This window comes from Trachypithecus francoisi, unplaced genomic scaffold, assembly GCF_009764315.1.
Source record: "Trachypithecus francoisi isolate TF-2019V2 unplaced genomic scaffold, Tfra_2.0 Lachesis_group10, whole genome shotgun sequence".
Taxonomy (NCBI): Eukaryota; Metazoa; Chordata; class Mammalia; order Primates; family Cercopithecidae; genus Trachypithecus; species Trachypithecus francoisi.
Window position 1 is genome coordinate 86,701,903 of NW_022681455.1, and position 13,024 is coordinate 86,714,926.

The following is a 13,024-nucleotide window of genomic DNA, read 5'->3' on the forward strand; positions in this document are numbered from 1 at the left end:
AAGTGGGGAAAGGATATGAACAGACATTTCTCAAAAGAAGACATCCATACAGCCAACAGACACATGAAAAAATGCTCATCATCACCCCATCAGAGAAATGCAAATCAAAACCACAATGAGATACCATCTCACACCAGTTAGAATGGCAATCATTAAGAAGTCAGGAAACAACAGGTGTTGGAGAGGATGTGGAGAAATAGGAACACTTTTACACTGTTGGTGGGATTGTAAACTAGTTCAACCATTATGGAAAACAGTATGGCGATTCCTCAAGGATCTAGAACTAGATGTACCATATGACCCAGCCATCCCACTACTGGGTATATACCCAAAGGATTATAAATTACTCTACTACAAAGACACATGCACACGTTGTTTATTGCGGCACTATTCACAATAGCAAAGACTTGGAATCAACCCAAATGTCCATCTGTGACAGACTGGATTAAGAAAATGTGGCACATATACACCATGGAATACTATGCAGCCATCAAAAAGGATGAGTTTGCGTCCTTTGTAGGGACATGGATGCAGCTGGAAACCATCATTCTTAGCAAACTATCACAAGAACAGAAACACACAACCGCATGTTCTCACTCATAGGTGGGAACTGAACAATGAGATCACTTGGACTCGGGAAGGGGAAATCACACACTGGGGCCTATCATGGGGAGGGGGGAGGAGGGAGGGATTGCATTGGGGAGTTATACATGATATAAACGTCATGCACATGTACCCTAGAACTTAAAGTATAATAAAAAAAAAAAAAAAAAAAAAAAAAAAATGAGTGTATAATTTCTTTTTTTTTTTTTTTTTTTTTTGAGACGGAGTCTCGCTCTATCGCCCAGGCTGGAGTGCAGTGCTGGATCTCAGCTCACGAGTGTATTAATTTCTTTAAGCAATTAGAAGGTTCATACCTGAGTGTCCTCCCAAAACAAAACAAAACAAAACAAAAAAGTAAATCTTGTGGAAGTTCAGCTATCTGTATTTAAAATAATGTCTCTTAATATAATTAAAATTTGGCCTCTGTTGTGGTAAAGATCTTAATCACCTATTTCTACTTCTTCCTCTCCAAAGCTATGGAACAGCCCATGAAGACTCACCCTTAATTCCATAACAAATCATGACAGCTAATATATTGGTAGAGCCTGAGAATAATTGGGCTTCGCAAATTATTTGTTCTGGAGGCAGAACTTAAAATCCAAGTAATGGCTGACGTAACTTTTGTTACTTGAACTGGAAGACACCTGATAGCTTAAAATAAAGTGAAAAGATCCACTGTCCCTTCTCCATGATCTATCTCTGGTTCAAAGACTAATCTGTGTCACTTGAAAATGGCAGTCTTGGTTCTTCTGCTTGGGAACCACTTGAGCAGGCCCCCATTGCTTCCCTTTTCCTTAAAATATTGCAGAATCTTCTCTGACACATCTAAAATACTTGAAAGCTAAATGTATGAATGTCAAAGGACAAATGTATATATTGTTATTAAAAATGATCTTCTGGGAGATATTAAAACTTAATTATAAAATCTAATTATTTTCCCTACATAGACTCTGCCAAATTCGGGGCCACATAAAGTACGAAGCTCTTAAAAACCTCCATAGGCACTCAGATACCAAAGGAGAGAGACTTCTGGAAAAACAGAATCCTGGTAGTTGTATCTCTATTTCCCTAAGAACTATCTAAATATCCTTCTTCCTATGGGTTCCTACTTCCAGATCCCTCTTCTGCAGGGCTCTATGGCAGTCTCCAACCTTTAAATCTTTAGCCAATGAAAGCACAAATTCCTAAGAGTGGGCTCAAATGACCAAGAGACAGAGCTCTCAATTTTATTGCTGCTAGAAAACAAGCTAAATGGAATTTCAGTCGTGTTCCCCTAGCATAGCCATGTTATCAGCTACCAAACTGAAGGTCCATGACTGATTTGCCAGATAATCTGACCCCAGCCCTACCCTACATGGAAATGGAAAAGACAATTGGTGAATTGGGAAAAGAGGCAGAGGTAAGAGGATATGTGCTCTGGGGCACAGATCTACATAGTTCAGGAACCTTCAGTCCTCTAGCACTGGAGGGACTCTGAGCCATCCCTCTATAAGTTGGGGTGGAAATAGATAATACTACAATTCAATCTGCTATAGAGACTCTTCTCAATGGCTCAAATTCTTTTAACATCTTTCAATAGAAACTTTGAAGTTGGTCAGTCACTCTAATTAAACAAACAAGAGCAGCAATCTGTTCAGGACTCCCTTGAACCACCTACTTAAACATGCCCTACTAGATAAATCCCAACATCCTGCCTTCTTCATTACTATAATTTATCTTTATAAAACTTGTCATAAACCCCAATATTCACTTCTCTTTTCTAAAAACCTTATTCCTATCCAACCCAGTGTTATTTCTCTTCAAACATGGGCTTCCCCTACTAGTTTAAGTCTTCTCTTCCATTGGGTTCCCCAGTTAATTCCCTTCCTAGGCTCATCCACTGTGTTCACTAGACCCATTTTCCCTTTCTATTATTAAAACACTCACTAAAATGATGATAAAGAAGGAAGAGTAATGGGCTTTGAAATGGGTTCAAATCTCATTTCTGCCACTTCCTATATCCAAATAAGTCATCTTAATCTCTTTGAGTTTCAGATTCTCCATCTGAACAACCACTTCACCAGAATGTTAAACACAGGTTGAAGTACTGGAGGGTATTTTAATTAGTCACTAAGATTCCTTAAAATCCTGAAATTGTGTATGCTTTTGATTCTGTCTGTATAAAAATGGGGAACACTTAGCTGGCAGAAATGGAAAAATAATAGAACAAAGGAAACACCACAGAAAGCAGAGAAGAAAGTTAACAACTAAAGAAAAGATTATAGAAAAGTCATGGAAGAAGAAAAAAAGACTCTTAAAAAAAGCCCATGGAATTAAGCAGGGTAGTGGCCTAAAGGGAAAACTAAACTAGGGAGTCAATAAGTAGAGAAATCAATTAGAAATAGGCTCTATTTAGATGCTAAATATAACTAACACAATTAGTAAATGTAACATAAATAGCCTTCACTTACAATAAAATAATTCCTCTCTAGGACATGACTGGTTGTCTATGTAAAACCCATGCTCCTGTGGCCATAGCTAAGTAAGATCTGCCCTAAAATGTTTGATAGTAAAAGCAAGATACTGATTATGTCTGAAATTGCCAAATATATTAAAACAAACTCTTAGACTAACCAGGCTTCTGAGAAAAACTATAAATGAGAGTTAACTAAATTTGACTTTCTGAATTGATCTGGTTTGAACCTGTACCTTGATTCCAGTGCTGTACAGGTCTCTGCCAATCTATGCAGAGGGGCAAGAGAATGGATTTGGGAGCCAGGCAGGCTGCCAGTCAAATCATGGGCCAGCTACTTGTTAACTATGGGGATATGGGGCAATTAATCAACCTAACTGAACCACAGTTAGCTAATTAGGAAAAAGTAGGTTATAATAACAGAGAACCTTTCAAAGCTGCTGTGATAACTATATGAGATGAGATAAGCACATAAAATAGTGTCTACCCCAGAGTACAACACTCAACAGATGTTAGTTTCTTTTCTGTATATTCCCTCAGGTAACATATAATATTTTTAAAATCTGTAAGTCCTACCTTTTTACAGGATATCCGGGAATCTCATCCACTATTAAAGAAAAAAATGCATTTTAAGTCAACAATAGAAAAACACAGAATATTGAAAGTATAAGAGGGCCTAGTGGCACATGCATGTAATCCCAACTACTCAGGAGGCTGGAGGCCAGGGGATCACTTGAGAAGCCCAGGGGTTTGAGACCAGCCTGGGCAACACATTGAGACTCTGCCTTCATTAAAAGAAATAATGTATACTTTTGTGCATGCTTTAGACTTTTCTTTTTTTTTTCACAAAGTATTCCTTTAGGACCATACCTTGAGACTACACTAGAACTAATATTGATTATACTACTGGTAGGCAATTACTACATTAAGAATTCTTACTTCTCCTCCTTTGTATCAATCAAATGCAAAAGAGAATGGGATTTGCCAAAATGTGATACCTACAAATGAATTTCTGTGTACAATAATCATAATCCTAACCAAACCCTATCAGACTGACTAGCATCACTAGCAAACTGAGTCAAACTTCAAGAACATGCTTTCTGGACTAATGAACTAGTAGTAGTTAGAACAGTGTACAGTAATGCTCCCATATCCATGATATGTATGAAAAAACACACTCAGCATATTTTTCCTCCACTCTCACACCACAACAACAGTCACCAACACAGAAGACATCTTTGACCAAATGTTGGCGGGCTGGGGGGATTTATTCCCACCAACAAGCAAGCAGTCAGTTCTGCAGCAGACACCAGCTGGGTGTCCTCTAATTCCATTCCCACATTTCTAGCTGGAGAGAGTGTCAGATCCCACAGTTGAAGGCTCAGTCCCCAAGGCTGCCCCCTCCCCAAACCAGTCACAAGCCTGGGCCTTCAGAACCTCAGACCAACTATCTTCAAAGTTCTCACAATCCCCACCTTGGGTTTGATTAATTTGCTAGAGTAGTTCGCAGAACTTAGGGAACCACTCACTTACATTTCCTGCTTATTGTAAAGGATATTAGAAAGGATGCAGATGAGGAATTGCACAGAGCAAGGCATGGGAGAAGAGGCGCAGAGTTCCATACCCTCCGAGGGTACATCACCCTCCAGGTACCTCCACAAAGTCAGCTACCTAGAAGCTTTCTGAACCCAGTCCTTTTGGGTTTTTATAGAAGTTTCATTACATAGGCATGACTGATTAAATCATTCATTATGGGTGATCAATTTAAACTTCAGCCCCCCTCCCTTCCCATGAGATTGGAGGGTTGGAGGACGGGGTTGGAAGTCCTAACCCTCTAATCATGCCTTGGTCTTTCTGGTGACCAGCCCCCGTACTGAAGCACATTAGGGGCTGCCAGCCATAATGAATCATTCACATACAAAGGGATATCGCTTTGGGGATTCTAAGGATTTTAGGAGTTGTATGCCAAGAAAAGAGTTCAAAGATTGAACACATATTTCACAGTATCACATCTGTGTTTTGCTTTCTGTGGTTTTAGTCACCCATGGTCACCTGATACAGTTGTGCTGTGTCCCCACCCAAATCTCATCGAGAATTGTAGTTCCCATAATCCCCATGTGTCATGGGAGGGACCCTGTGGGAGGTAATTGAATCATGGGGGCAGTTATCATGCTGTTCTCATGAGAGTGAGTGAGTTCTCACAAGATCTGATGGTTATATAAGGGGCTTTTTCCACCCTTTGCTCTGCACTTCTCCTTGCTCTTGCCATGTGAAAAAGAATGTGTCTCCTTCCCCTTCCACCATGATCATAAGTTTCCTGAGGCCTCCCCAGCCCTGCAGAACTACAAGTCAATTAAACCTCTTTCCTTTATAAATTACCCAGTCTTGGGTATGTCTTTATTAGTAGTGTGAGAAAAACTAATACATCATCCATGGTCCAAAAATGTTAAATGGTAAGTTCCAGCAGTAAGTAATTCATAAGTTTTATATTGTGTGCTGTTTTGAGCAGCATGATAGACTCTCCAGCTATCCCATTCCATCCCATCCACAACATGAATCATCCCATTGTCTAGTGTATATACACTGTATATGCTACGGCCCATTAATCACTGACTTCATCTCCTCCTGATATCCAACCAACAACATCATCAAGGCTCAGTAATCCAGGATTACTGGAAGCAGATGACCCTCCTTCTGAAGGTTAATGGTAGCCTAACAATACATCACAATGCCTATATCATTCACCTCACTTCATCCCATTACAGAAGCATTGTATCACCTCACATCATCTTCATAAGAAGAAGCATGAGTACAGGACAAGAAGATATTTTGAGGGAATATATATACATATATATACATACATACATAAACTTTTTTATAGCATATGTGAAGTCCTAATTAGAAAAAACAAAAAAGATTCAGGCTGGCAGGGCCAGAAGAAAGCGAAGAGATAAAACAAATAAACTATGTCTTCCTTTCTTCATGGTCCAGAAATTATTTTTAAAAAGAGGAACCAAATAAGTTACAGGTCTCATTTTCTTTATGGCCCAGGGCATATGGCCCTCCAGCACAGATAATGTATGTAAGTCACAAACTTCCTGCTTACCGTCAGACACTTTAATGTATCAAACCCCTCAGCTGACAGAAGAATGCAAGTTAGATCCCTGCTACCTTGGCATTATCAGTCAGCCTAAGAACCATCCTATAAAATTTCCAGCAGGTCTTTGATCCCTGGCAGTAGGCTTTTCTTTGGAAGGCTGCTCATTGCCTTCTTGCAACATATTTTCATACCTTCTGTAATGAATCTGCCTTTCTCTACCTGTCTTGGTAAATTCTTTTACTGCCACGCCACTGGCCCAGGTAGTTGCTACTCCCCTATGACAGTATATTGTTATCATTGTTCTATTTATTATAAGTTATTGTTGTTAAGCTCAGACTGTGCCTAAATCTTACATTAAACTTTATCACAGATATGTATGTATAGAAAAAACATTGCATATATAGGGTTTGGTACTATGCAAACTCTCAGGCAGTCACTGAGGGTCTTGGAACATATCCCCCACGGATAAAGGGAGACAACTGTACTTATTTTGTTGTCATACAACATAGCTTCTCCAACTCTTCAGTTACAATGCTTTAGTTTAGAATAAAATGCCCTATCACAAGGAAGCTAGGTCTATACGCATCATACTATGTTTTATGGCAAAACATAGAAATAGACCAGAGACAAAGATTCTTGCAAATCACTTTCAGCTGCCAGTGGAGAAGAGCTCAAGACAAATCAATGTACTCACTCTCACTAATCCTCTTCTGGGAAAGAGTCTAGTTAAATATACTTAGTTCTAGCTAATTTTTCTGCCCTATGTGTGATACAAATAAGGTTCATATTTACTTACCATTTTACCTCCCATGGAAAGAACCACTGAAAAGATCACTTCCTTAAGAGTTTGCCCACTCTGAACCCTACCACTTATTCAGAGAGAAGCTTAAGAAGGAGCGGTGGGGAGGGGGTGCCAAATGTCCAAGGAGTACTATCTGATATAAAAAATATATAAAAACAAAATTATCAACTCACTCAAGCTACCTGAATTTGCCAAGAGTTATCACTGTCTCCAGTAAAAGAAAAAAAAAATCTTTCTCACTTCTTGTAAACCAAAACATTTTGATTCTCTTGGCATTTCTCATAACAGAGAATCTGGGTGTAGATGAGCCATACTATAATAATATAGACTGTATTCAAACTCATTCCTGAAAGGAAGGGAATCAGTGAGGAACATACTTGTTCACCTATGGTATTCACTACCTGGTCTTATATTCCATTGCAAGGGATGTATGAAAGACTTTGTGATTTTAGTTTTATAAAGTACAACCTCTTGAGATTGTCTGTTCCTACTGCTAAAGAGTCTATTGGGACCCACCTCATGGAGCAAAATGATCCAGTTAATGCTGTGTAGCACTGCGTAGTATCACGTGATGCCATTTTCCCCAACCCTCCCCATTATGTGGCAACTGCTATAGAAATCACACTTTCTCAGCATGTAAAGCATATGTCATCAGATCCTATGCTAATGAATAAAAGGAAAACAAAAGCAAGGACAAAGAACATCTTAAATGACTACATTTAATTACCATGGAACTTTAATTTTTTTAATATGCAAAAGGATACCCACTGATATGATTTTGCTCTGTGTCCCCATCCAGATCTCATCTTGAATTGTACTCCCACAATCCCCATGTGTTGTGGGAGGGACCTGGTGGGAGATAATTGAATTATGGGGGTAGTTTGTAAGTCTGATGAACTCTGTGGGAGATATTAAAAATGGGGAAGGCTATGCATATCAGGGGGTCATGAGGTATATGGCAGATCTCTGTACCTTACTCTCAGTTTGCTGTGAATCTAAAACTATGTTAAATAATACAGTTATTAATTTAAAAAAGATATTTCCTGAACTTGCTATTATCCTATATTATAAAAAGATATAGTCAGCTTGAAAATTGCAAATAAAGATCAAAGTAATATAATATGAATATTATCTCCCAAACTGAAATATATATACACAAACACATAAAGCAAATAATTTTAATCGCATAATTGGGTTAAAAAATTGATAAAAATGATTGAATATTTTATCTTATTTCATAATTATAAGCAAGGATTTAACATAATATGAATCAAAATTGGTCCATTCACATAATTAGGATAAATGACAATTTTTACTTTAATTTTGAATCAAAAATTATTATGCTGATTTTATCCAACAATTTTACTGAAAGTTTAATGAGATAATGACAGATCATAATTACCTAATATTGCCATAGTAACTTTTGTACAAATATCTGCCAACTCTTCACCAAATGTCAAAACTGTGAGCAGCACTGCAACTTAATATGAATACTGCAACTGAAACCAGTACCATGTTATGTTATATCATATTATTTGCTATTAAAATAAAATTTTAAGACAACATCAAAAATTATGCCAGGGCCACAGCTACCATGCAGCAAAGATTTTATACAGTAGGCATGAGATGAGACCACCAGCCTTAGATTCTTACAAGAATGGCCCTGGGCTGGTGTTTGGGACCTTGGATTTGGGAGGGCTCTCACCATTCCCTTATTGAGAAGAGTGGCTCACTGTACCTAAACTGTTTGTGCAAATGTAGCTGACTCTGAACAGCTGATTTTCTTCTGGGAGTCTAGAATTTTGGTATATATGAGGGAGAGGATGCCTATGTGACTAGCCTCCATCAAGAACATGGATACTGAGCCTTCAGTGAGACTCTGGCACTGGTAGACAACATTGCACTTGTGTTGTCAGAATCTGAGGCTGGGGAAATTAAGCACATCCTGGTAACCACACAGGAGAAGATTCCTAGAACCTTTCCTTTCTTTCCTCCAGACTTCACCACATGTAGCTTTTCCCTTTGCAAATTTTTCTCTGTACCCTTTTATTGTATTAAATGTAATAAATCAAAGCCCTGAATATGAATATTTGCTAAGTGCTGTGAGTCCTTCTCAGTTAATCACCAAAACTGAGGTGGACTTGGGAGTCTCTGATACAACTGCATCATAGAAAATTTGTATTATTTGATGTGTTATATGTAACTGCAATCAGAAGGTTATTTTGCAGAATATCTGTCCCTAATTTTTTTTTTATTTTTTTCATATTTGCCTTTCAGATTCCTGTATTTCTATAAACATTTGATGAAAGGTATAGACAAATACATAAAACAATGATGGAAGAAAGTAATGTGAAACAAGCAACAATCCTATTTTGACCAGAATAAATTTAGAAACCTTGATGATTCACAATATGTTCTATAATATAAAAGTTTCTAGAAAAAGTGTTTTAAAGATCATCGTAATTTTCTCTAACTTAGCAGGGCTTCATTCATTTTTATAATGATCATGCATCTGGTTGGGTGCAGCGGCACATGCCTGTAGTCCTAGCTGCTCCTTTGGCTGAGGCAGGAGGACTGCTTGAGGCCAGGAATTCAAGGCCACAGTCACACTAGTCAATAGCTACTGCATGCCAGCCTGGGCAACATAGTGAGACCACATCTCTTAAAAAAAACTAACTAAATAAATAAATAAAAGACTGTGTATCATTCAGGTAACTGTGATGATTGTAGAATAACATATAACCATCAGATATACTATAATACTGTACTACTGATCATAGAGTTGTTTTGTTTTCAATCTTTTTCTTAAATTTTTATAAAACAACAAACAACTCTGTATAGCATATCACCTCATATGTTTCTGTGATATTACATTAGTGTTCTGCAATAAAATATTTAAATCAAAAGAAATTCAAACTGCTGATCTGTAAACTATTTCTGATCAAAACTTAAAATTTTGTCAAAGCATGGCTGTATTTTGAATCCATGTTAGAGGAAGGATATGAGTATCTGATAATGGCTTCCAGTAGTTGCTGTCAGGTTTTTGTTTGGGAACACATCTAGAAGAGCTTATCAAGGGTTTGAGTACAAAACAAGCATTTCCTCAAAAACCAGATAAGAAAGATTACACTTTTCCTCATGTGAACCCTTTGGTTCTAAAAATTCTGGGAAAATGCTGGCACAGGAACTCAACATCTAGGTCTGACTCTGTGCAGGTAGCTGCTGCAGTTACAAAAACATTAGGTAGGATGGTGGTAGGCATAGTCTTCCATACTTGAACACCAGAAGTACCACGTACCTAAAAAATAGACCTTACAACTCTAAAAGTGTTCTTTTGAAGAGAGTACCACCAAATAGCTTTTAAAATATTAATTTAACTTACTTTTTAGTAACCTTACTTGTTAGAATTTATATTCCCCCTCCTTGAAATTCTCACATTTTTTAAATTTTTTGCAACACCCCATCCTCTGATAACCTCTCCTACTTTTCTCTAGCCACTGCTCAGGCTTCTTTACTAACTTCTTTTCCTCTGGTAAATGTTGATATTCCCAGGATCTTGTCACTGGCCTTCTGATTATTCCATGTCTTTCTTATCATGGACAAGCTCATTCAGATCTATGACTTTGCCTACATTATTCCAAGTCTGCATCTCCAACCTCAGTTCTACCTCCAGCTAGAAATGCCTAAAATCTAATTACCTACTGAAAATACCCCACATGAATATTCCATTTAACTCCACATGCACAGAACGAGGTTAGTCATTCCTGCTGATCTGCTGCTCTTCTCCATTCACCTGCAAATCTCCTACTCCTTCCTCATGTCCCGGTTAAACGCTAGTTCACAACCTGGTAACCCGTAATCATCTGAGATTTCTCTCTGTGCCCTAAATTTGTACATCCAATAATCACTAACTCACATTGTCTCTATCTCTTCTCTGCCTCTGCTTTGTATTTCCACTACCACTAGTTCTTAACTACTGGCTTTTACAGACTACCAACTATTAATATTATTTCTTAAATAAAAAAACAAGCAAAACAAATTTAAAAGGCAAAAACCAAGAGAAAGATCAACATTTCAAAATTACTAAGTAGCTTTCTAACATCATTTATTTCACCACGGATGGGTGAAAACCACATAATGGATTGATGCTAGTCCAAGGATTGGTGACAAGGAAGCTGTAGCTTTGGCTACTGTAAAAGCTTCCTTTGTCTTCCAGTCTCTTTACATGGTACTTTCCATCTATCCTCCATATGAGGAGTCATCCAACTGCAGGCCACTGGCCCAACCCAGCCTTATTTACAAAACCCAGTTTTGTAAATAAAGTTTTATGGGAGCTCAGTCCTGCCTTTTGCTTACATATTATCTATGACTGCTTTCACACTACCATGGCAGGGTTGAGTAGATATGGCAGAGACCACATGGCCTGAAATATTTCCCACCTGGTTCTTTACATTAAAAGCTTATGAATACCATAATCAGAATGTCCTAATACTCAGATCTAATCTTGTGACTTTTCTGCTCACAATTCTATAATGAATTCCTACAGAAAACATTGCTGCCTCCCTACCCAAAGACCATTCCTTATTCTTTCTTGCTGGAGAACTACAAGTCTATTTGAATATTTATCATCCTAATACCCCTCCCCATCCCCAACAAGAGAAATGACTATTCTAATTTAATCATGGTCATTACATTTGTTTTCCCAGTGCCTGGTTTAGGAATGAGCATGTGGTGTAACAAAGCCAATAAAATGTGAAAGGAAGCCCACTGCACGCTTCTGAGTTTTCTCCCTATTTCAAAGAAACATGAGAAGAAAAGCAGTCCTTCCAGCCTTCAGAAATTGTGTTATGAGAACATGATGTTTGGAGCTCTTGCTAATTAGCCAGCCATGAAAGGAGACATGTACAAAACACTACCGACAGCACAGTTGACACAGGAACACCAAGTGGGACCCAGTGTTATCACTGAACCACCCACCAAAGCAACTCTGCTTCCTGTTGTTTTAGTTAATGTTAGTTAGGTCCTTTAGTATTTGCAGCCCAAAGCACTCCACCTGGTAAATTTCCCATAGCCTGCAGGATAAGATCTACTCAGTTTAAAGTATTAAAAAGTCCATCATGAGCTTGCCTTACCTAGGTTTTTCCCTCATTCCCAACCACTCCCATCTCAGATTTTGCAACAGCAAAAAAGAACTGCTCATAAACCCTGCAAAGTTCACTCAAGCATCTTACCTTTTGCACCTGCTGCTCCTTCTTCCAAGCATGCCATCTTGCTAGATGTTCCTTCTGTCAAACATACAAACTTGTTAGATGTTCCTTCTGCCCACATCATTCTTCTGCCTCTTTACCTAGAAAAGTTCTACCCCTTCTGCATGCTTACCTGAAATCCTACCCACTTTTTGACAGCTTTCATTCCTCACCACATACTTCAAATGTCTAACACATATTTAACATAATAAATGATCATTACACACTTCCAGACAGCATCCAGCACATAGTAGTAGGCACTGAATGAAGTAGCAAATAATATAAATGAAAATGATCATAACAAGCTCCTGACTGTTTTGCTTTTGTTTTGTTTTTTGAGATGGTCTTGCTCCATTGCCCAGACTGGAGTGCAGCCTCCCAAGTAGCTGGGACTACAGATGCATGCCACAATGCCCAGCTAAATTTTTCATTTCTTGATTTTTATTTTTAGTAGAGTTGAGGTCTCACTGTGTTACTCAAACTGGTCTCAAATTCCTAGGCTCAAGCAATCATTTTGCCTCAGCCTCCCAAAATGTTGGGATTATAGGTATGTGTGACCATGCCCAGCCCTGACCGTATTTTTTTTTTTTTTTTTTTTTTTTGAGGCAGAGTCTCTCTCTGTTGCCCAGGCTGGAATACAGTGGTGTGATCTCGGCTTACTGCAACCTCCGTCTCCTGGATTCACGCAATTCTCATGCCTCAGCCTTCCAAGTAGCTGGGATTACAGGCGTGTACCACCACACCTGGCTAATTTTTGTATTTTTAGTAGAGACAGGGTTTCGCCATGTTGACCAGGCTGGTCTCCAACTCCTGACCTCAGG

The 13,024-nt window shown here is 38.4% G+C and overlaps 1 protein-coding gene across 1 annotated transcript in view; it reads right to left on the bottom strand.

Moving 5' to 3' along the window:
- LOC117088589 (putative ankyrin repeat domain-containing protein 26-like protein) overlaps window positions 1-13,024 on the bottom strand; it is a 142,497-nt gene that overhangs the window by 106,735 nt on the left and 22,738 nt on the right. The window contains exons 6-7 of the mRNA XM_033219845.1: window positions 12,189-12,242; window positions 3,632-3,662 (exon numbers count right to left, since the gene is read on the bottom strand). Of these exons, the coding sequence (XP_033075736.1) occupies window positions 3,632-3,662; window positions 12,189-12,242 (85 nt within the window). The remainder of the gene's footprint in view (window positions 1-3,631; window positions 3,663-12,188; window positions 12,243-13,024) is intronic.